General features: G+C 52.6%; 1 protein-coding gene across 1 annotated transcript in view; it reads right to left on the reverse strand.

The window, feature by feature from the left end:
- WDFY4 (WDFY family member 4) overlaps positions 1 to 24,522 on the reverse strand; it is a 243,414-nt gene that overhangs the window by 54,565 nt on the left and 164,327 nt on the right. The window contains exons 43-46 of the mRNA XM_062214495.1: positions 15,660 to 15,808; positions 9,449 to 9,569; positions 7,191 to 7,276; positions 6,329 to 6,391 (exon numbers count right to left, since the gene is read on the reverse strand). Coding sequence (XP_062070479.1) covers positions 6,329 to 6,391; positions 7,191 to 7,276; positions 9,449 to 9,569; positions 15,660 to 15,808 — 419 coding nt within the window. The remainder of the gene's footprint in view (positions 1 to 6,328; positions 6,392 to 7,190; positions 7,277 to 9,448; positions 9,570 to 15,659; positions 15,809 to 24,522) is intronic.

The following is a 24,522-nucleotide window of genomic DNA, read 5'->3' on the forward strand; positions in this document are numbered from 1 at the left end:
CTTGCAGTCGCCATACATCACTCAAATCTTAGTCCCTGCTAAGTTATGTGCAAACCATGACACCTGTCAAGCAACTAGAATTGGCACCAGAAATTTCCATAGAGGAGCATACTCAAACATCACCCTAGACCAAGTCTAACTTTCACACATATTTCTGCAATGTACGGATACCAGGAGGAGAAGGAAAACAGGGGAACAGACAACAGCCACAAGGAAAACTCAATGGACAGTGGTAGACTTAGGCCCCTGACATTTCAACAATTGAGTCAAATGCCAGTGGTCGACTCCGCATGTCACAGACCCAGACTGGAGACAATCGAACGCCCTTCAGTGCACAGACAATCCACAAACTCTGCAATATTCATAGCACACACTTGTACTTGGCAATGAGAAGAAACTCGGTGTCGGCATGTGCAACCACCCGGGCCAACCTCAGAAGTGCATACACTGCATGATACTCTTTCTGGAACATTCTCTAAATGACAAGCATCTCAGATGAAAAATAGATCAGCAGTTGCTGGAGGTTAAGGGTGGTGCAGGATGTGAGGTAAGGGTGGGTGTGAGAAGAGTGTCAGTGCGGGAGGGGTCTTTGTAGTGTTAGCTGAGTATTTCAATTTTGGTGATGGGTGCACGATTTACACGTAATAAAAGGACAAAGACTTACGCACACGCATACCAATGTCAATGTCTTGATTTTTCATTGAGGGGAGTTAAATAATAAAGAATACATGGGGGCCTCTCTGTACTATTTTTACAACTCCTTGTGAACTTCTACTTTGTAAATACAACTTTAAAACAAACAGCCTTACATGCAACAGTAAACCTATCCTGAGTATCTGCCCAGGGCTCACCTATGAGATGCAACAGCCAGCTTAGAGTGAGGCTCTCCCACAGCCAGGCAGCCCAGAGCTGCACTTCCTCAAACATTGCTCACACTTAAGGCATTCCGGGAGGAAAGGGACCTTCATCTTCACCTGCTGAACTCATCCCAAACTACTGCTCTCAGACTATCCTTACAGATTCCCAAGCAGGATGCTAAAATAAAAAGAAAATGCATAGCTTCTCTCTGAATGCCCCCCGTTTCCTGGAGGTGGCCTGGCAGGGTATAACCTGGAACCAGTAGGTTGCTCATCACTTGATTTACTCTTTCTTCTTCCTCCCCTTTTTTTTTTATACTTGAAAGGCTGAGTTACAGAGACAGGGAGAGAGAGAGAGAGAGAGAGCTTCCATTTGCTGGTTCACTTTCCAGATGGCCTCAATGGCCAGGGCTGACCTAGGCTGAGGCCAGGAGCCAGGAGCTTCATCCAGGTCTCCCACTTGGGTACCAGGGGCCCAAGGACTTGGGCCATCTTTGACTGATTTCCCAGGGGCATTAGCAGGTGACTGGATGGGAAGTGGAGCAGCCGGGACTAGAACTGGTATCCATATGGGATGCCAGCACTGCAGATGGCAGCTTTATCCACTGTGCCACAGCACCAACTCCCCACAGGCACCTTTTGCTTCCATGGCACAAGGGTCAGCATTTCAGACCACGGCTGTGGAAGGTTCCTTCAGGTTCATTCAAAGATGTGTACTGAGTCCAACAGCGACTGGACAGAGGGAGAACTCAGCAGGCAATCTGACCTTGTATTTTTCTGTTTCCTAAACCCTGGGCTCGGTATGACCTGAAATGGTTGAGGAGCACCGTAACCGAGCCAAGCCACGTTAGCTTCCCAAAGAAATGTCTACAGAGGAGCAAGCGAAAATGTGGGGCCCCCATGCCTGCTGAGAACCACCATAAACGTTCTAATCTGCATAGCTCTTTGCATATTTTAAACAAAACAGATAGCTGCTTTGGGTACCCGCTACCCTTTAGACCAGGACAAGGTTGGTATTCACTGCCTTGGGAAAGTAGGTTCCAGAAAAAAAACAAAATTCACAAGAACCTGTTTCTTGTTATCTGTCCCCGAATGATGACGTAACACCCAAAGTGACTGTTTCCTGTCTCTTCACTTCGGAGTAAACTGGAGTAACGAGATGACTCCAGTACTGAGCGTGTCTATTTGTTCTTCCTTTAAAGGAACATGGTATGATTTTTCAAAGGGCTGATTGGTGCCGGAACATTTTGTAGGGGCACAGAGAACTTTCAAGTGTAAGGATGTCCCTGTTCATTCACACACATGCTCGCAAGCCCTGGCCCCATCCTTGTAGCTCCTGCTGTTGCGTCTCCTCTCTGGATGGGCCCCTCTCTCCCTCAACAGAGCCTGTCTGTATGTGACTGCGTGGAGTGGCCCTTGTCTGGGGACTCTAGAGAGCTTCATGTGGGAAGGCCCTGTAGATTTGCCAAGCCTTGCACCCCACAGAGGTCAAACCATGTCAGCACGGGTGAGTTAGAGAGCTCAGATTCATCCAGGGTTTCCAAGTGTTTTCTACTTGGGATCCAGGCCCAGGTAAACTCCTTGACATACAGCCATGTGGGCAACCATTGTCACTGGAATTCTGGTCCCCAAAATTTCTGGCTTCCTTCACATAGAGAGAGTCAACTACATAACCAGGAGCAGGGACTGGAGACAAGAAAATCTTCAGCATAGGCTGAGTGCCACGGGCCAGGTCCTAACCCTCCAAAGGGCACAACGTAGTTGTTCTGGAAAGAGAGGCGCACATTCCTGACAGCGTCCAGCAAGCAGCTGGGCAGGTTCCAAGACTCATTCTATGGACTGCGCACTGCCCCTGGCCGTCAGCATGGAGCGTGCTCGCATGCATTCCATGTACATGGCCATGGCGAGCCCAACTCTCCTAAGGCTCAGGCCACCAGGCGCTCTTCTGAGCCCCAGCGCTGGCTGGTGAGAGAAGGGCTGAGAAGCGGGGGAGACGCCAAAGAGCAGGGACCACCATCTGTTTGTAATCGGTTGTCCATGAACATGCGCCAAGCACGTGGTGGGCGATCCGCAGCCACAGCCACAGCCACAGCCACAAGCTCTCTGAGTGCTGCTATATTATATATTGATGAGAAGGCGACCTGTGGAGATGCTAGGACTTAGTGAGGTCACTCGTGTGACAGTCGACGCAGTGCTATTCCCAGGGAGCGAGAAAGGGGGTGTACGTGTGGTCCATGAGCATGGCAGTCCCCAGGAGTCCTCTCTGCGTGGGACAGTGCACGGCCACCTGCTCCGATGGGCACCTCCGTGTCCACCTGTCTTGTAACAACAGAATCTTGGCTCTTTTAGGGATCCACATCCCCATCCTCATGGTCCACGTTGCTGGGCGGGACTGACCTCACCTCCCGAATCAGGGGAGGGTCTCTACCACCCTGAGCTTGGAGTGGAAGTCTTTGCTTGGTTCTGTGATGGGCAGGAAAGCCAGCCTGGGTGTATGAAAACCAGCCTTGGAATTTGTGCAACAGTTTTTAGGACAGGGCACATGGAGCGTGTGGTGGAACCCGTGTGTGACTGACGGACTGTACCTGCGGGGCCATCAATGTCATAGTGATGTGAAGGGCTGGAGAGAACCGAGCCAGTTCCGGGGGGAACATCCACTCAGAGACTGGGGAGCCGCTGCTTCCTGCAGACTTATTTGAGCCTGAAGCCTGCCCATTAATGTTTCTTTTTGTTTCCATTTGAAATGGCTTCTCACTACTTAAAAGAGTGCAGAGAGAGCTGAGTATGCCTGCTAAGGCTTGTAGGAAACAAACTGTATCACTGGAGCTCACATCCAGCTGATACAGAGTTGGGCCACGCTGTTGCTGAGCTCGGGGACTATGTCCACTAGAGCCGGTGGACAGGGACCCGCTGCTGCCCAGGTCTCTGGCACAGTGCCCTGGCACGCCCCAGACTTCCTCACAGTGTGTCCACCACAGGGCAGTGCTGGCCCAACAGGAAGCCTCTGCTGGGAGCCACTGGAAACCATCAGTGACTTCTGTGTTGCCAGGGTCACTGGTCATCTCTCAGTTCTTGCCCGACTTGAGCTGTCAACAACATTTGAGTGTCGGCGCTGTGGCACAGTGGATAAAGCCACTGCTTGCAGTGCCCTCATCCCTTATGGGTGCCGCTTCGAGTCCCAGATGATCCACTTCCCATCCAGCTCTCTGATATGCGCTGGGAAAGCAGTAGAAGATGGCTCAAGTCCTTGGGGCCCTGCACCCGCATGGGAGACCTGGAAGAAGCTCCTGGCTCCTGGCTTGGGATCGGCTCAGCTCTGGCCATTGCAGCTATTTGAGGAGTGAACTAGCGGATGGAAGACCTCTTTCTCTCCCTCTGGCTCTACCTCTCTGAAACTCTGTCTTTCAAATAAATAAGATAAATCTTAAAATAATAATAATAATAATAAAACATTTGATCCCTCTTACCTTTTAACAGTCTGCCTGGCTCCCAGGATGTTTCCATACTGGCTGCCTCTTCTTCCCTGTCTCCTGCTGGTTTCTCCCCATGTGCTCCCCCTCTAAACGTTCCTGCAGCCCCAGGACACAGCCCTCTACCTCTCTTCCATGTGCACATGTCCTCCTGGCAACACTGTCCACTCTCATCACTTTACAGACTATTCCAAATACACAGCTCACCGGGACTCCCACCCTTGAACTCCAAACCCACATCTCCAATGGCCCACCCATCGCCCCCACGCGGCCGTGGGACAGGCACCGCAACATTCACACCTCCAGAGCTGAACCTTTGACAGCCCCCACAGCCCCCACAGCAGCTCTTCTCACGATGGCCGTGCCCGCTGTGTTTTCCAGTGGCTAGAGCCAAAGTCCTGGGTCTTAACCCAAAGCTCCCTCATCCTCTCTCTGCCTGACACCTGATCTGTCATCAGATGCCGCCAGAGGAGCCTTCACCACGTGTCTGCCTCCCACCATCTTTGGCTCATCTCTTTGACCCACGCCATCACCGTCTCTCACCTGGATACCACAAAAGCTTACTAACCAGACTCCGACTTCCACCTCTGACCTACTACGTACTGTTTTGGACACAGCAGACAGAACGCTTCTTTTCAACAGAAGTTGAGCCACACGTTTCCACTGCTCAGAACCCCACAGTGCTTCCCGGGTAGTCAGAGTAGGCCCAGCACCACTACCCTGGGGCCTAGCTCCCATACTCACCTGTTAGCACAGCTGCAGCTGGTCTTCTTCCTATGGACTTCCCTCTAAGAGTTCAGCGTTTATTTCTATCTGCTTTGCTTTCTGTCCTGATGTTTACCATGGACTGTTACGCTTTTTAGTTCACTTACTTAGATTGTTTTAGGTCTGTCCTTACAAGAATATAAATTCAGTTAGGGACAGGATTTTTTGTTTGTTTGTTTGCTTGCTTACTAACTCACTTATTGCTCCTGCTAGATAGCAAATACAACATGTCACAAGTGTTCCAAAAATAATTTTGAGAGAACTGGTGGAACCCACTGTATACTTCAATGTGTTCTGAGTATCATTCCTGGGGACACCCCTCCTGTCCTGTCCCCACTCCACACTCCCAGGGGAAAAAAAACCAACAATGGCTTCTTCTCCATCATTTTCACTCCTAATTGATATAAAGCCATTTGCTGACCCTGAATTGGCTCCTCTGAGATCTGGGAGCCTGTGGAGGCGACACAGGCAGGGACCACAAGCATCTCACAGATGTACCCATTACCATCTCACTCATGCCATCAGAGACAGGCCAATTCCCTTTATCCAAAGTGCTTGGGACCCAAAGACTTTCAAGGTTGGATTGTTTCAGACGTCGGAATATTCGCATATACATAATGACAGACCTTGGAGCTAGGACCCTGTGTCTACTACAAAATCCATTTATGCTTCATAAACAACATATACACATAGCCTGAGATGGAGAATTTTACCCAGAATGTTTAATGCACCTGCCCTCAACCGCAACGCATCACATTAGGTCAGATGTGGGATTTTCCACTTGTGGCGTCATGTCAGTGCTCAGAGGTTCCAATTCAGAAGCACTCTGGATTTTTGGATTAGGGATGCTCAATCTGTATTGATTCAGCCTCCGAAATCTAGAAACTCGCCACATAAGAAGGAGAGCTGCAGACTGGCTCACAGGCCTGACCCGTGGGCTATACAGCCTGGGCGGCTGACACCTCTAGCAGCAACCTTTGCTCACCAACGCAGGTAAGGGGCTACTTCCGGCTGCCCGGCCTCAAAAAGCCACAGGATGTGCCGGACGTCAAGTCTGTTTAATTGGCAGAGGGATTCTCAGGAGCTGGATCGGGATGTATGGGGACGGGACAGAGGGAAATGACGGGGAGATGGAGGTGCTCTTAGCATCACTTCTTGGAGCAGAACCAGGCGAACAAAGAGAATCCCAGCGAGGCCAGCCCCGTGCCCAGACAGCAGGGCTGGCCCCGTTGTTACCTGAGATTGAGGGGGTCTTCCATGATGCCTTTCCCTTTCAGGTTGGGTTGAAAAGAGCAGAAGCTGAACAAAAAAAAAGAGAGAGGAACCGTTTGGTCAGCACCACCAGCAGAGAGGCCGCAGGAGCCAGGCAGGAAGCTAAGCCCTGCCTGCCCCTCTGAGCACCACCACTGCCTCCCTCAGTCCAACCTCTGTGTGCTTTGTTCATGGCTAGGAACCTGCAAATCCATCGCGAGGTTAATCAGACTAAAAACAAATCACCACGAGTGCCCAGAATTTAGACACTGCCTTCAGTTTCTTAGGCCAAATCCACCTGGAGAAAGAGAAGTTAACTGACATAGCAAGCTTCTCTCTTTAAGGAAAAAGAAGTTCCCTGCCCTAGCAGGAAATCTGTGTGTGGAATTTTTCGCCAATGAAGTATGAAATTGGAGCAACTAAAATTGGCAACCAGGATCAAACAGAAAGATTAAGTCCCCAGAAAAAAAAAAGTTACTTGGAAAATTAGAAAATAAAGCCAGAAAATTCTGGAAGGCCCATTAAACACGCTTCTTAAATATGGCGTATCTGCAGTTTTTCCCCTTTCTGTCATGACTGCCTCATTACTCATTATGTGAGCCCGTGGAAAGAGAGCTTGCTCCCAAGAACTCTCTCTCTCTCTCTCTCTCTCTCTCTCTCTCTCTCTCTGCACTTCGTCCCAGCATTCCACAGCTCTGGGGAGCAGGAAGTTCTTCCTTGTGCCTAACCCAGGTCCTGCTTGCTGTGCATGGGGAACACTTCTGCAGGAACAGAGCTGAGCCATCCCTGGTCCTCCGTTCTTGGTTCAGGGTCAGCGGCCCTGGGAGGAGGATTCTCAAGCCCTCACCTTTTGAAGGCTTTACTCCGATCACCGTTGTAGAAGACGAGAAACTTGGAATATCCATTTTGGAAAAAGAGCTCCAGGGCGATGTCCTACAAAGAGAAATCCTTTGAATGCTCCTGTCCCTGGCAGGCGACCCTTCCTGGTGAGCTCTGTGACTCTCTCGGGCGAGATATGAAGACCCTGGTGTCAGTCAGGTGGGAGGGGAGGGGGCTCGGCTGAATGGGCGGGGGGCCTGCCCAAGCTCCACTTCCTTGGCAGAGACAGGAAGAGCAAGGAGCAGACACAGGGAGAAGGTGGCCAGTGATAGCTTCAGAAATTTTCACTTCCGGGTCATGGGCCAGGTTTCCTCTCAGCACAAGCAGGGGGCAGCTACTGAGTGGGTGCAGCCATCCCATCTCCTCGGCGGCAGAGGAGGCCCGGGGGGCGCTGTGCCAAGCCCCTTGTGCTGAGCAGCTGGGGGGTGCAGCCGTGCTGACACAGCAGTGCCATTGCCACGGGCGCCTTGTTAATGTCTAAATGAAACCCACGCATTGTCTTTCCTTTCCCTTTCTATTTGGGTTTTTTTGTTTGTCTGTTTGTTTCCCTTCCCTTCCTCCTTCCCTCTCTCCCCTCTTCGATCCCAAGCTGTGTAAATAACAGACTTGCAGTGAGGGATGTGGGAGTCGGCATCGGGGATAAGCCTCAGGGACAGGGTGAGGGAGGGCGAGTTCCCAGGGACGGAGGGAGGGGCGAGGCCTGCACCTGGAGGGGCAGGGGGGTAGGGAGATGGGGGTGGGACTCCCAGTGGGCACTGCTTCCCATCAGAGTCACTTCCTGCTCCCCACCCCGAGCAGAAGGGAGGTGTTTGGCTTGGTGTTGCAAACCCCTCTCCTCTACTGATTGCAGTAAGAGCCCTAGATGTCCCCTCTACTGATGGAAACCTAGACTCTGTGTAGGCGCCAGCCGGCTCCGGCATCCGTGAGAGCCAGGCTCTGGCTCACTCCTGGGCGAACCCAGGTCTGCACCAACAGTGGCCTTGCTGTTAAAGCACCCCGCACAGCCGCCACTGTCGGGGATCCAGGCATCTGGAAATAATCAGATTGCCAGGGCAAAGAGAGACTCACAGATAACTGTCGGCTACCAGGTCTCACCTGTCGGGTGACCCAGAATCCTAACCAATCATTCTGAAGATCTTCCATGCACACCAACATTCGCCCCATGCTCTGGATGGGACTGTGCAAAGGACAGGCAAGAAAGCCTGGAGGGCTGCCTGAGGGAGGCATCGTGGCCCGGCCAAGGGCAGACGCAGCCCAGGCTCGGTCCTGCTGCCCAGAGCCGCCCTGGTGGGGGGCTGCCTCTTCCATGCACCCCCTTGGAGCTCTTTCTCCTTGCAAAGGAGCTCGCCAAACTCAGACAAATGGATGCAGCTGTGGGCAGGGGAAAGAGGGGTCTTCAGAGACCCAGACAGGAGCAGCAGCTGGCTGGACCCGGGTCAGCAGGGCCATGGGAACTTTCTGGAATCTGCTCCTCTGGGAGGCCTCCCTGAAGGAAGCCATGCAGAGTAAACACACAAATAGAGAGCGCCCTTCCTGGGTTCCACAGGGCCAAGCACTGCCCCACCCCCACCCCCACTGTGCAGAACCCTGGGACCCAACCCAGACCCTGGCCCCACCTCTCCCTGCCTCCTCCGCCTGCTGCCCTGGGAACGGGATGCTGAGGTTGGGCTGCTGGGGCCAGCTGGGTCTGAGGCCTCTGGGATGCCAGGGCCTCCTCCTCTCTCTCCTGCGGTGGGCTCAGAATCCAGGCAGAGCTTTGGGGTACGGCCTGGGGAAGCCCTGCAGGCAGCAGGGGGAGCCTTGGTAGGGGGCGGTCAGGAGGCTCCTGAGCCGCTCTGCCCGGGGGGCCTAGTGACAGGGGGACAGGAAGGAGGGTGGCGGTCAGGGGAGGGTCCTGGCACCAGGCGGACTCAGCAAGGCAGGCAATTTCCAGTCATCAGCCGCAGAGCCGGCCTGCCCTGTGTTCCTGCTCCCCCAGGGCTGCTCAGATCGGCGGCAAGGGGACAACACACAGTGGGAGACAGAAGAGCCCGGAAGCCCACGGCCTAGACTGGAGACGGCGCAGCACAAGTCAGAGCCAGGGACCTGGGCCAACACAAGCCTGGGAGTTTCCTGCTGTCTCCCTGAGGGCACCCGGCTAGCTGAGCACAGGCGGAGCAGAGGGCCCAGGGGTGTATCCTCCACGACTCCAGGGCCATCTGCCCCCTGCGGCCCATCGGGGCGTACCTGTAGGAGGAAGCGGGCGTGCCGGAGCTCCCGCAGGTCGCCGTAGCCATGGCACTGGCACGAGTAATGGTCGGAGCACCTGTCTTTGCTGCACATGTTGAAAATGAAGGGGTCGCTGATGCTGAAAAGGAAACAGGACATGGGGCGTGTGTGTCTGGACATCAGATGGGCGTCCACCCCCTTGCACCCTCTGAGTTTCTGGGGACATGTCCAGAAGTGCCATGGTCGCTACTGGCTGCTGTGCCAGCCCCCACGGCCTAGAAAGCACTTTCTGAGCACCTGTTATATCAGTCTGGTGCTGGGGGCTGCTCCCACACAGGACACCCACCCAGGACAGCAAGATGATGGCACAGCCTCCGGGACGGCACTGACACAGGTTGTAGGGGGCTGAGGGGGCGTGTGAGAAGGCCCCTCTGTGCAGCGACTGCACTTGGGGATATTGCCAGCAACCCTGGGAGCTTTCTACATGGGCCATCCTGAGCAGCTGGCTAAGTCCAGTCTTGGGCCAAAGAGAGAGCCGCTGGGTTCTGCAGGCACTGCTCCATCACACAGCACAGACAACCCCCGGAAGCTCAGATCCCTAGGCTGCAAGATGCAGGCTGAGTGGGACAAAGGGCAGGGGCCCCCCGGTGAAGTCTCCCAGGCCTTGGAGCCCGAGCAGCCAGTTTGGGGGGCTGGGCGGGGACCCGCGTAAAAGCCAGAGGATGGCCCGAGTGTGACCTCCTCCCACCTTGCCTGCAGGATGGACAACGACGGCCTGTTGGGCCCAGCTGTGGGGGCGACTGTCTGACCACGTGGGCGTCTCAGGGGCCCGTCCCTGCGAGACGTCACACTGAGCCTCCTCCGGGAGGGGGAGGGCAGATCGGGAACAATCTAGACCCCGGAAGTGCCAGGAGCCGAGCAAGAGCAAGGTTAAGCAGAGAGAGCGTCTCACTCTCAGCATAAAGTGGACTTGGGAAGCGCAGCCGGCCTCTCTATAAGGCAGTTCTGTACCTGGGCCATGCCCCCCTCCTCTTTTAGGACCCGAATAAAGGGCTCCGGGGCACCCCCTCCCACCCCTTCTCAGAACAATCCACCCAAGGTCCTCTGCTCTGATGGCTCCAGTGAAAAATGTAGTTCTGGTTCTGGATGCTTCTGCCAGGATACTTTAATTGAAACCTGCTGCTGGCCTAGGCTGCTGTCCGTTATTAACATCCCTATCTGGGACGGAGCTGAACTTCTCAGACTCCCCGCGGGGCCATCAGGAGAACCCTGCTTCCTGCCCGTGGCTTGAGTCCAGCACTGGTCCGGCGCGGGGGACTGGTGGGAACAGCACAAGCAGCGATGCTGCATGCGGTGGGGGAAACGCGGCCAAGGTCTCCCGTTCCAGAGCTGCACGTCTGCTATCTCCGCCCTGCAGACGTGGTTTCTGGCCATGGCTGCCTCTCTGCTGAGCTGGGCCGGCAGGCTGGGCGACTGCCACACTCCCTGGCGTCCCGAGCGCGTCCCTGTCATTCCATTCTGTCCTCATCATGAGCCCTCACTCACTGAGCATGCGTTATTGCTACGCCCTTAACTTCCATCCAGACACTGCGTTCCAGACAAAGGAGGCTGTTTGGATACGAGGGACCCGGACTCCAACCCAGATCTACAGACTCAAAAACCCGAGTTTTTGCAACAGATCTTCCCCCAACCCGCCTCCCCTGGGACGGGAGGGATCTCTGGGTTTCACAGAGCTCCTCTCTCCAGCTCTCCCTCCTTTCTATGTATTCTGTGCTGATTCAGTGACCTCCGACTCCCGCACACACTGGTGGCACAAGGAGCCTCCCGGAAGAAGTAAGATCACTTCTGAACTGAATATCCACAGAGGGCGGCAATCCTCAGGTGGACCCCCAATTCTCAGCTCAGCTCATTTATATCAGAGACCAGTGAGCTCCCCGGTGCAGTGTGTCTTAGGGAGCATCCCTCACTCAGCTGCAACTGTGTGTCTTGGACAACACCGAATCCCAGCTGTGCTCCAAAATAACTTGCGTTGGGGCTCCCGAGGTTCACGGGTAGCAAAGGGCAGCCGATCCACGTTTCTCTCAAGGTAGGGCTGTTGCCACGGTTCACAGGATGCTGTTCACAGCTCTCCTGCCTGACAGCTGTCGTGATATATGAAAATGGTCCAGAGTGGTCCTAACATAACTGTTAATGTTCTTACTAGGGAAACCGCAGTGAGCTAAATAAATGATAGCTGTGATATTGGGTTGACCTGGTCTTTGATAGAAATGGATTTCAGAATGAAATATGCTTGGATTTGTCCTACACTTGAACTTCTCCAATTATCTTCAGAATTACACCTGGAGTCATTCGCCAGATATAAATCCATTACCAGACTCAACAACTTCCTCCTCTCTCTAGCTATGGAGTCTACCACCATGCCTCGGACAAGACAGACTTTCAAGAAGCATCTATGAATTGAATTAAACAGGGGATCGGGCCGTGAAACTGCCCACTGATGTGGAAGAAGTGCCTTTAAAAATATATTTATTTATTTATTTGAAAGTCAGAGTTACACACAAAGAGAAGGAGAGGCAGAGAGAGAGAGAGAGAAAGAGAGGTCTTCCATCCACTGGTTCACTCCCCTGTTGGCCACATCGGCCAGAGCTGTGCCAATCCAACCAAAGCCAGGAGCCAAGAGCTTCTTCCTGGTCTCCCATGTGGGTGCAGGGTCCCAAGGACTTGGACCATCTTCCACTGCTTTCCCAGGCCACATCAGAGAGCTGGATTGGCAGTGGAGCAGCCGGGACTAGAACCGGCATCCATATGGGATGCCGGCACTGCAGGCAGCAGCTTTACCTACGACGCCACAGCGCCGGCCCCAAGTGCCTTATTTTAATATCTCAGGTCAAAGGTCCAATCGGATGTCTTGGGTCCCCACCAAATGAACCAACTGCTGAAGCTTGTGAGCTTGACTCCATGTCATGGGTAGGACTGTGCTCACCAAGAGACACCGCCATCCTACGCTGCAATACCCACAACGTGACTGCCTGTGGAAATAGGGTTCAAGTCAAAATGAGAGCATTAGCCCCAAATGCAGTATGCCTGGTGTCTTTATAAGAAGGGGGAGTTTGCACACAGAGGGACGGTGCCATGAAGGCACACAGGGAGAAGACGCCATGTGAAGAGTTCGGACTCCTGCAAGCCAAGGAACGCCAAGCCCTGCCCACAAACACCAGGAGCTGGAAGAGGCAAGGGGCGATGCTCTCCTAGGGCAGTCTGAGACAGTAGCGCCCTAACATCTTGACCTCAAACTTCGAGCATCTAGGACTGTGCAACCGTGTATTCCTGTATCCATGAAAAAGTCACCCAGGTTTTAATAGCTTAGAAAACGAATACAGCCACCCTGTTTTCAGAAGGAGACCGGCAGGGAGCCCAAGCCAACCTTCTCAGAAGGCTCCTAGTTCCTAAGGAAAGTTCTCAAGTACATGCATCTAACCACTAATGGGGAATTTGCAGTGTTCTTGAGTTTTATTTGGGATATTTTTTATGGCACATCAGAGAATCTCTTTCAAGGTCTAATGCTCAACAGTGCTCAATTTGATGGCAGTCTTTTAGAGCAACATTTCAGGGTTGACTTAACTTTATTTTTAACAGGCTTATTTATGTATCTTCCTTAGTCTCCATGGTCAAAATAAGACGTACTCCCCATTGATCCGGCATGATCTAGGAGCCTGTCAGGGAGAAGTGCATGCTGGGGAATGCTCGCGGGCTACACAAGACCCCCGAGAGACAGCACTGTCTGATTAGCACACACTTCTTGGAGGTATGGTGACTAAAATTACCCGTACAGCTCCCAGCTGAGATTCCAGGGCAGTAACCTGTTCTCCCTCCACTCTGACTTGCACTCTAGAAGCATACATTTCCACACATGGGCGGTCTCTCCGGCCGTTCCAAGTCCAGTCTATGCATATAACCACTGAGCTTCTATCAAAAGTGCGAACACAGTCAATTGGATCCCGATTAGATGCACCTCATAGACACAATCTGCCCAGTCAATAAGACTTCATCTAACTACCCCAAGCTGAGCTGGAGGTGCCGAGGGAAGCAGTGGATAATGCAATCAGCACGTGGGCATGCTATGCATATAGGTAGAGTGGAAAGCATCCATCAACGCTCAGAGAGGCCAGCCTGCAGGCCCATTGTCCATATTGATCAGTATCAATAAAATATGAGCAATAAGATGGGATGAGCGTGCCAAGTATTAATTATGCTCCCTCTGCCTTGGAAAGGCACAGAGGACGCATGGCAATCGGTGAACGTGGGGTATGAATAAAAGATGGAAATTAGTGCAGAGAGAAACGCCAAGCATTCTAAAGCCGATCTACATTAAAGAAGGATGGGCTGGCATCGAGTCTCCCACACGCCTTCCATTCTTGCATCCTGACATAGGCTGGAAATGCTATGACAACTGGGAGCTTCACTTCTCAGTGATCGGCAGGGAAGAACCTGAAGCCCCTGTCAATAGCTTAAAACAGTGGTTCTCGAAGCGTGGTGCCAGACCAGCGGCAGAATTAGCATGAGTTGGGAAGTTGTGAAAATCCCAGGTACTTGGGGCTGGAGGGGGGGGGCGGCAGTGTTGTGATGCAATGGGTTAAGTTACTCCCACAGGAGTGCCCCTTGGAGCCTTAGCTGCTCCACTTCCAATACAGCGCCCTGCAAATGCCCTTGGAAAATTATCAGAGGATGGCCCAAGTGCTTGGGCCCCTACCACCCACATGGGACACCCAGAGGGAGTCTAGGATCCTGGCTTTGACCCAGCACAGCTCTAGCCATTGCAGCCATTTGGGGAGTGAACCAGCAGACAGACAGACCTCTTCCTCTCTCTTTCTCACCCTCTCTCCACTCTGCCTCCCCACCCCCAGCCACATTCACCCCCATCCCCTGGCTCTCTGTAACTCTGCTTTTCAGATAAATAAATGAAATATTTTTTTTAAAGAACTTCAGGCACTTGGGACAGGTATTTGGTGTGGTGGCTAAGCCACCACTCGGGACTCCCACATCCCATATCGGAGGGCCTGGGTTCAGGTGCAGCTCCTCTCTGTTTCAGCCTCCTGCCAATGGGCATCTGGGAGGCAGCAGGTGGTGGCTTAAGCAGCAAGGTCTCTGTCACCCACAGAGGAGAGCTGGACAGAGGAACCAGTAGATGAGAGCTCTCTCACTCTTTCCCTCTCTCCCTCCTTCCTTCTTCCTCTCCCTCTCCTTCTCCCTCTCTCTGCTACTCTGACTTTAGAATAAAATCAGATAAATCAAATTTTAAAAAATCTCAGATACTACACAGACCTACTGGACTAAAAACCTGGTGGCAGCCGGACTCAGAAGTCTGTGTTCTAACGAGCTCACCCTCCAGGTTAATTCTGATGTAAGCTTGGTTTGAGAGTCACTACCCTAGGGTAGTGATGTCATGTGAGCCTCGGGCTAACCAGACTGGGCAAGGCCTGTGTCCACACAAAGACATCTTTGTCTGGAAATCTTCACAAGCAAGGATCAGGTGAAAGCACACAGCTTAACAACGGAACTTTTGGCCGGAGTGCAACCACAGTCAATTTGGGTTTGAATGGCTGTGCTTCCTAAATGCAAGCGAGCTGATCGATCAGAGCCGATAGAACCCAAGAAGGCCAAGTGCACTTGATCCTAAAGCAGGACCTTCCAGTTCGCTGCCGAAGACCTCTGGTAGTGGTTGCTATACAATGACTTAAAACTTCTATCCCAATATCACCTCGAGATCACTCAAGACTCAGACATTCCCTGCTTTCTCAGGGAGCTCCCCCAGCCCCACTGCCCCAGTCCCAAGTCATGCCTCCACATGTGGGCCCCTGAGAGTCCCCACATAGCATGCATCTTGTCCCACAAGGAGAGTGCACAGGGAACTCTTTCCAGAAGAACCCACATAGGCTGCCAATTGCACCTGCCCAGCCTCACAAAGAAACAGTAGTGTCCAGTGGGGAAGCTGACGGGACTGAATTCGACTCCAACAGCCCAAGGAAAAAGCCCTGCAGACTTCAGCTTTGGGAGCCGCGGTCATGGGCAGCCTGTGTGGGTAGGTTCTTCTGCTTCATCTCGTGGCTCAGCTGCAGGCCCGGCCCTGCAGGAAGGACCCGGTGGAGCAGGGATGAACGGGGATGGAGAGGGTGCGGGAAGCAGATCTGGGGCTCGGGGAAGAGTCTCCTGGAAGCAGCAGGGCACTCACTTGGATAAGCAGTGGTGGGTGCAATAGACGTCGCCCGTGGGAGACAGGGTGAAGTTCTCACAGATGTAGAAGTGCTGCTGGCCAAAGAGCAGGACCCCTTCTGAGACCAGATGGCCCTGAACAATCACCAGGGAGAACTTCTGTGTCACCTGCAGGAGAGAGTGCCGGCGTCAGGCGGTGTGGACAGGAAGCGTGCTTGGGGTTCTCGTGGGGCAGGGGAGGGGCGGTGACCAGCCACTCACTGGACACCTGCCGGTGACAACAGTGCCTGGTGAGAATGACTGTGCTGCTGCCCCAGAGCCATGCGGACCCAGGATCCTGTGAGTTATTCAGACCACGGGAGGCCACCCCCGACTCCACCCAGGCACGTGGGTGCTATCCATTACTATAGTGAGCACATCAAACTCCTCCCACGTCAAGCCTCTCTCTCACCATGCAGTCTTCTGCGGTTAACGATGAGGAAAACTCACCAGGGACAGAGAAAATCGACCTCCATCACAGAGAGGGAGTTTGTCCAGGGACCGACTAGCAAGAGGCTAAGCCAGGATTCGCACTCAGGTCTACCCCAGAGCAGCAACCACAAGAGTGGTACTGCCTCCTCCCGCAAGGCCAAGGCAGGTGCTTCTCAAAGTGCAGTCCCAGACCGGAAGCAGAATTAGCATCAGCTGGGAATCTGTTTAAACTCTCGGGCACTTGGGGGGAGTGGCAGTGTTGTAGTGCAAGGAGTTAAGCTGCTGCCTGCAACAGCAGCATCCCGTAGGAGCGCCCATTGGAATGCCGGCTACTGCACTTCCGATAAGCTCGGGAGGATGCCCAGCTCCCTCCCCTTGGACTGGAATGTGTCTCCCCGCTGCTGTGGAAACATCACCATCTTTCTAGAATTGCCTGTGCTGCAGCGAGCGCCTGGCCCAAGCTCATGCATACCTTTCTCTGAGGTAGTCTGAACCAACCACAGTCAGCGTGGAGTAGGAAGCTCAGAACCCTCACCTCAAGAGGCCTGGAATCAGCTGAGGCATTGCCAAATCAGACTGCATGAGAGACCCACCCCTCCCTCTGCCCGGCCCTACAACCCACACACCCACACATCCCTGGTTCACAGTTAGCTTCCAGGGCAAAGTGGGCTCTTTTCTTTTCTTTTCTTTTCTTTTCTTTTCTTTTCTTTTCTCTTCTTTTCTCTTCTTTTCTCTTCTTTTCTCTTCTTTTCTCTTTTCTCTTCTTTTCTCTTCTTTTCTTTTCTTTTGACAGGCAGAGTGGACAGTGAGAGAGAGAGACAGAGAGAGAAAGGTCTTCCTTTGCCGTTGGTTCACCCTCCAATGGCCGCCGTGGCCGGCAGTGCAGCGCACTGATGTGAATCCAGGAGCCAGCTGCTTCTCCTGGTCTCCCATGGGGTGCAGGGCCCAAGCACTTGGGCCATCCTCCACTGCACTCCCGGGCCACAGCAGAGAGCTGGCCTGGAAGAGGGGCAACCGGGACAGAATCCGGCGCCCCGACCAGGACTAGAACCCGGTGTGCCAGCGCAGCAGGCGGAGGATTAGCCTAGTGAACCGCAGCGCCGGCCTTGGGCTGTTTCAATGTCATGGTACGGCCCAGAGTCCTGCATGTGATAAGTACCAAGTGATCCTTACACGGATTAAGTCCCTAAAGCAGTGAGTGAGTGGATAAACGGAGGTGGAACTCAGAGAGACTTCGAGTAAGGACAAGGCCAAATTTGTCTCAGGGGAACTGCGTGCTAGCTCCTGTTAAGCCAAGCCAAGGCAGAACTCATATTCTGGGAAGAAAAAGACAGGTCCCAGGAGATAAGAATTGCACCAAAGATCAGGCACCCAGGGCTATGGTTTCAATGTGGTTTGTTTGCACCAAAACTCATATTGAGGCTTACTTCTCCCAGTAACGGTATTGTGAGAGGGGTGATCGGGTCTTCCAGACAGTTAAGTGCTTTTTTCAAAGGAGTGAGTTCTCTTTCTGTAGGACTGGATCAGTTACCATGAGTGTGGGTTTTTACAGAGCAAGTTTGGTTTTCTTGGCTTGCTCTCCTGCCTCTTCCCTTGCTATGTGAGCGCTCGCTCTCTCTCTCTCTCTCTCTCTCACACACACACATACACACACCCACACACACTGCCACCCTGTGATCTGTCCACCATGAGGCCCTCACCAGAAGCTAGACGCTGCTTCAAGCGGTTTAGACTTTCTCAACCATCCATATTTTGAGCCCAAAAAATCAACCTCTTTTCTTTACCCATTACCCAGTGCTGGTATTCTGACAGCAACACAAAATGGACTAAGACACAGCCTGGCACTCAGTCTGAGCTCCCCCCTCACTTTGGGGAGCTATGGTAGTGAAACTTGGAAATCCGGCATTCCCTGAGGGTTCTGTCCCACGAGACACACAAACCAGGATTAAGCAAGGCTGCGCCTCTTCTTTAAAGTAAGAAGCAGCCCAGAGTCTTGGTTCCTGCGACCAAGGCTGCTACAGGAGGCTGTGCCCCTTAGCCTGCCGGAATCTGTTTCCTCGGAAGAGCCGCCTTCCAAGCCATCACGTCCATCATGGACTGATTCTGATTCCACCTGTTCATCCAGACGACCATCAGCTCAACGATTACGGATTCCACGCCAGGTTGTGAGCTAGGCTTTGGGAATGCAAGGTGGATGAAACAAACAAGAACCCTACTCCCATGGAACCTAAAATCCAGCAGGAACATACAGGTAACGAACATGCACACCAATGCTCGAACCACTACAAATCATGATATGTGCAGAGATGGAAAAGGCAGGGGACGCCGATAAGGCAGAGCAACTTGGATGGAGCAAAACATTTGCTACAGATCCCGAGACCTGGCTGCCACAAACCAGCTTGGAGGAGACATATTTTGGGGGAGAGCAAGACGGAGTTCAGGAGTTAGAGAGAGAGCTCAGATGGTTGGAGAGAGGTTGGAAAACAGGAGAACATGAGATACCTCACTGAGATCACTGGCTTTTATTCTGGCTGCAGTGGGAAACCACAGGGAGGCTTGTTTCCGCAAGACGATGCTGGCTGCTAGGTGGAGGATGGATTACAAAGGGCCAAGAGGGGAGGGAGGTGCCCAGAGGTCTGTGAAAGGGTAGTGGGCCAGTGCGGCGGAGGGGGAGAAGCAGGTGCATCCAAACAAGAAGATGGAGAGTCGATAGGAACTGCCGCTAGAATAACTGTGCAAAGCCGAAACAATAAAAAGGGAAAAATAGACCCTACGAGGCAGCAGTAATGGTTCAAGTAATTGGTTCCCTTCCATCCATCTGGGGGGATCTTAGTGGAGTTCTAGGCTCCCAGCATTGGTCTCAGCCCAGCCCCAGCCACTGTGGGCATCTAAGGAATCTTAGATCCCAGCATCTGGGATCTCTCTCTCTCTTTTTCTATCTCTGCTAAATAAGTAACTTATAAAATTAGGAAAAATAGAACGATTGAGAATAAATGTCTAAGTTGCAACCTGGGACAACTTGGGGTCCCCACTTTTTAGTCACCCTCCCCAGAGCAAGCACCCCTCTACTGCAGAGCTGGTCTACAGCTCACAATTATTCCTACGACAGCTGACCTGACAGTGGTTGAAGGTGATAGGCCCTCCGTAGAAACCGTGCTTTGAACGTTGATCTTTATCCAGTCCAGTGGTGCGTAGTGCCAGCCTCTCCTGCGAGGCTGGGCAGAACGGTGAGCACAGCTCCCCGTCAGCCCCACAGCCACCAGGGAAACAGCCAGCCCTAGGCCTTGGGCTGAGCCAGGACATTCCATGCGCTAGTCCTATGCATGCATTCGACGCATTTTCAGCTTACGACATTCCAGCTTACGATGGGCTTATCAGGGATGTATAAGCACACAGTAAACAGCATCTACATATTCTTCCAAAGAGCTTCTGGATACATACGCCTGGTTTCTGTGTATCTGTTTTACACAAGTAACACATCAGATGCTTACTGTTCCGCATCTAGTCCTCTCCTTTGACAGCCCATCTGGGAGGTCCTTCCAAAGCAACGCTTGTTTGAAAGCTTACTTATGTTCTTTATTTGAAAGGCAGTGAGAGGCACACAGAGAGAGCAACAGTTGGGTCTGGGCCAAATGAAAATCAGCAGCCAGGAACTCCCATCTGGGTGGTAGGGGCCCAAGTTCTTGAGCCATTGTCTGCTGCTTCTTAGAATGTAAATCAGGAGGAAGCTGGATTGGAATCGCAGTGGGGACTGGATCCCAGGCCCTCTGTTACAGGATGGCCTCATTCCAAGTGGTGCTGTGACCATCTGCACCACAATACCCACCCCTCAAGACACTTCTGACAGAGTTATCACACTGTCATTAATCGTTGTGGACTACTCCCTTGCAAGGATGCACAAGGCATTTGCCCAGTCTCCTCTTTGTGGTAGTGGTTTCCAATGCTTTGCCATAGCAAGCTATGCTGCAGTGACCGTAGTGGCACATGTGTTACTCAGAACACTGGAGAAGATCTGTGAGATAAGTTCTGGGCCAGAGGTGTGGGCATCATAGATTCTGATAGTGCTGGCCATACTGCCCTCCCAAAGGTGGCTCCAATTTACACTCCTGCCACGGAGGCATGAGCCAGGCTGTTCAAATTTTTCTCCTGTTGTCCCTTTGCACAGAAGAGACTCAAAGGAAACTCCATCCTCAAGTTCACAGGGAGATGTGGAGCCGCCGGCTAGCACCACCAGCCTGTGGGCTCAGAAGCCTCTTCTACAACCCCACCGCCGATACCAGGCCCCCATGAGAACCCCGCAGTGCCGCAGCCAGGTCTCAGAGCCCACACCCATGATCTGGTGCTGCCCTTTCAGGACCAGAATGAACCCAACCACAAGAAAAGCATTGGGTGGGAGCTGGGTTAATAGCTGAGACATTGATTCTGCTAGAAAAGCAGTGGCATTTTAGAAACTGGAGTCTGGACCTAAGTGAACGATTTTACCTGCTCTTCCATTGCAATGAGCCCTGGTAGCCCTGGTTTACTTAGGCTGGAGAAATCCCTGGTGCCGCGATTCTATCGACCGCTCTTAAAACAGGGGAGCATTTGCTTCAGGAGTAGGGCTTTTTTAAGATCAGATACATGATCCGTCACCCTGCCTGGCGGGTGGCTCACGGAGGAAGCGGCCACACCTCGTTCGGTCACTGGAGCTGGAATCAGTGGGGCGATCTGAAATCCGGCCACAGTGGACACACGGCTTGGTTCTAGGACGCCCCTGCCCCAAGATACCAGAATCTGTCGATGCTCAAGTCCCTACTGTAGAATGGAACAGCATTTGCATATTAAGCTACACGCACCCTCCTAATTACTTAGAATATCTAATACCCTGTAAATGCTATGAACATAGTTTTTATGCCATATTGCTTAGGATATTACAAGAAAGTCTGCCTGTGCTGAGTACAGATGAATTTTTTAACATATTTTCAAGGCGCCATTGGTGGGTCCTCTGGCCAACTGTGGTCCCCAATTTTCCAAAAACAGCACCGACTGCTGAGAAAAAGTTAAGCATCAACAAAGGGAGAGGCAGTACAGACCACAGCTCTGCTGGCTACCTAGGGACTCTGGCAGCTACGTCTCAAACCCTGATCACGTCTACACAGGGGAGTCAACCACTCAGTGTAATCAAATGAACACTAAGGAGATGCTCTTTTAAAAATGTGCAAAGGTGTATAAACTTGGCAGACGGGCAAAGGAGTGCACCGAGCAGATCTCTTTCCCCAGCTGCACCGTCTCAGGTTGAGACAAGGAGCAGGGATGCCCCCTGCCTGCCTGCCTGCATCACTTACAGGAGGCAGCCTACAAACAGCCACACCGCCCATCTTCTCTGCAGGCCCAGAGGATCCAGGTGCAAATGGCAATGCCTCTGACCTTGCTTGGCTGCACCAGCGGAAGGTGAGACTCACCACGCTTTCTGAACACCGTGCAGCGCACAATGCCTGCTGTAATCTGGGCTCGCTCGGGAGCTGCTCATGGACGATTGAAATCGGAGCACCTTTCTAGCCAGCCCTGAAAGCTGCAAACCTTGTGGTCTTGTGGGTCTCGGCTATTTACTCAAAAACAGCATTTATAAGAATCCCTTGGACAGCTTGAAAAAACTCATGTTTGCATTCCACAGGTGCAGAGTGCGGCCCTGGAACCTGTATTGAGCAGCCCAGGAGATTCTGAGGCTGAAGACCAGATGTTGAGAAACTGACACGTGGGCACCAGCTAAGAAAATGAAGTTTCCTTGATGCAATCACTCCAGGGCAGCACTGCACACAGTGCGTAAAGTGGAGACCTGCAGCACCAGCATCCCCTATGGGCACCGGTTCGAGTCCCAGCTCTTCCACTTCCAAGTCAGCTCCCTGCTGATGCACCTGGGAAGGTGGCTGAAGATGGCCTAAGTGCTGGGGGCCTTGTACCCAGGTGGGAGACCCAGAGGAAGCTCCTGGCTCCTGGCTTCGGCCTGGTGAAGCCCTGGTCATTGTGGCCCTTTGGGAAGTGAACCAGCAGATGGAAGACCTCTCTCTCTCTCCTCTCTCTGTAACTCTATCAAATAAATCTTTAAAGAGTAATAAATAAGTCACTCGCTCATCTTCTCATTTGTTCACTTTACAGATGTGCATTCAATATGTGCAGGTACAAAGGGAAATGAGGGGCCAGCACTGTGGCGCAGCGGGTTAACGCCCTGGTCTGAAGCGCCAGCACCCCATATGGGCGCCGGTTCGAGACCCGGCTCTTCCACTTCCCATCCAGCTCTCTGCTATGGCCTGGGAAAGCAGTAGAAGATGTACCAAGTTCTTGGGCTCTTGCACCCACGTGGGAGACCCAGAAGAAGCTCCTGGCTCCTGGCTTCGATTGGCATAGCTCCGGCCATTGCAGCTAATTGGGGAGTGAACCAGCAGATGGAAGACCTTTCCTCTCTCTGTGTAACTCTGACTTCAAATAAATAAATACATCCTTTAAAAAAGGGAAATGAAACATGCCTTCCAGATGTCCCTAGTCTAACTGGGGAAAGAAGAAACATGAACTCTCTCAGCATAGCATGGGGAGGGGCTGTCCAGGTGAGCCTGACCCGACAGAGGCGAGAAGGGGATGGAGGTGACATCAGGGAAGCATTTCCCATGGAGTTAACCTAAGGCTGGGGTTGGATGTTTGGACAAGTGCTTGAGCCACTGTTTAAGATGCCCATGTCACCTGCGGGAAGCCTGGGGCCGATGCCCACCTCCTTCAGCTTCCTGCTCATTCAGACCCTGGGAGGCAGTGGTGACGGCTCAGGGAGCTGGTCCTTGCCACCCACGTTGAGTTCCTGGCTTCTGCTTGGTCCAGCCCTGAGCATCGCGGGCATTTGGGGAGTGAACCCAAGAACAGGAGCCATCTCTCGCTCCTGCTCTGGCTCTATGTCTGCCTCTCAGATAAATAAATTTTTAAAAAATATTTACTTATTTATTTGAAAGGTAGAGCTACAGAGAGGGAGAGGCAGGGGCAGAGGAGAGAGAGGTCTTCCATCCACTGGTTCACTCCCCAAATGGCTGCAATGGCCAGGGCTGGGCCAGGCTACAGCCAGGAGCCAAGAGCTTCATCTGGGTCTCCCACGTGGGTGCAGGGGCCCAAACACTTGGGCCATCTTCCGCTGCTTTCCTAGGCCATTAGCAGGAACCTGGATCGGAAATGGAGAAGTTGGGCCTTGAACCAGTGCTCATTTGGGATGCCAGCACTGCAGACAGTGGCTTTACTTGATACACCATAACGCCAGCCCCATAAATAAACTTTAAAAAATAGACATTTTTCTAAAAATGGATGGCGTTAAGAATTAAATTTAAAAAAACACAGGTTTTCCAAGCCATAAAGTCTTGAACCAGTTGGGCATGCTTGGAGATGATAGATAGTTCTGTACATTAGAATGAAATTCAGTTGTATGTGATGTGTGTATGCAATTGTGTGCGTGCGTGTGTATGTCTGTGTGTGCATGTGTGAGGTGAGGGAGGCAAGCCCAGGGCAGCTGCAGGCCAGCTCAGGAATGTCCTTGTGTACAAAGGCGTCCGTGTGGGATTGGTGCCAGGACCCCGGACAAATAGCGAAACGCCAAGATGCTCAAGTCCCCTCCGTACAATAGTGCATTTGCACAGCACCTGCTCACATCCTCCTGCATATCTTAAACTGTGTCTAGATCACCTACACTACCTACCACACGCAAACACAGCACACACACCTGCTGCACTGCGATTGAGGGAATCATGAGGAGAAACCAAAGTCTGCAGGTGTTCAGTGCAGATGCAATTATGTTTCCAATGCTTGTGCTCGGAGGTTGTTTCTGGGATGTGGACCCCATGGACACAGAGGTTCCCCGGCGCTGAAGCGCTTCTCAGGTGGTCTTGCCCAGGTGGTCTTGTGCAGGGAGGACCCTCACAGTTCTTTGTTTCACAGCGCCACAGCAGGTCGCCCAGACAATTGGTTACTGCACAGAAAGCAACCACCCTTCTTCACCTGGGGTGCAAACAGCCTCCGTAAAGCCACCCAGGAAGGGCTGGTGCTGTGGCTTAGCAGGCTAAGCCTCCGTCTGTGCACTGGCATCCCATATTGGAGCAGGTTCATGTCCTGGCTACTCCTCTTCCCATCCATCTCTCTGCTTGGACCCCTCCACGCAGGGGATCGGCCCAGCTCCAGCCATTGAAGCCATCTGGGCAGTAAACCAGCACTTGGAAGACCTTTCTCTTTGTCACCTTCTCTCTCTTGCTCTCTGTAACTCTACCTCTCAAATAAATAAATAAAATCTTAAGAAAACACTTAGGAAGAGCTCCTGGATGCAGTCTTTTCCACCAAGGTCAAAGTCAGCTCTTAGATCGGTTTGTATGGGGAAAGAAACAGACCTTTAAGGGGATAGCAGCAAAAAC

Source organism: Lepus europaeus, chromosome 17, assembly GCF_033115175.1.
Source record: "Lepus europaeus isolate LE1 chromosome 17, mLepTim1.pri, whole genome shotgun sequence".
NCBI classification, from domain to species: Eukaryota; Metazoa; Chordata; class Mammalia; order Lagomorpha; family Leporidae; genus Lepus; species Lepus europaeus.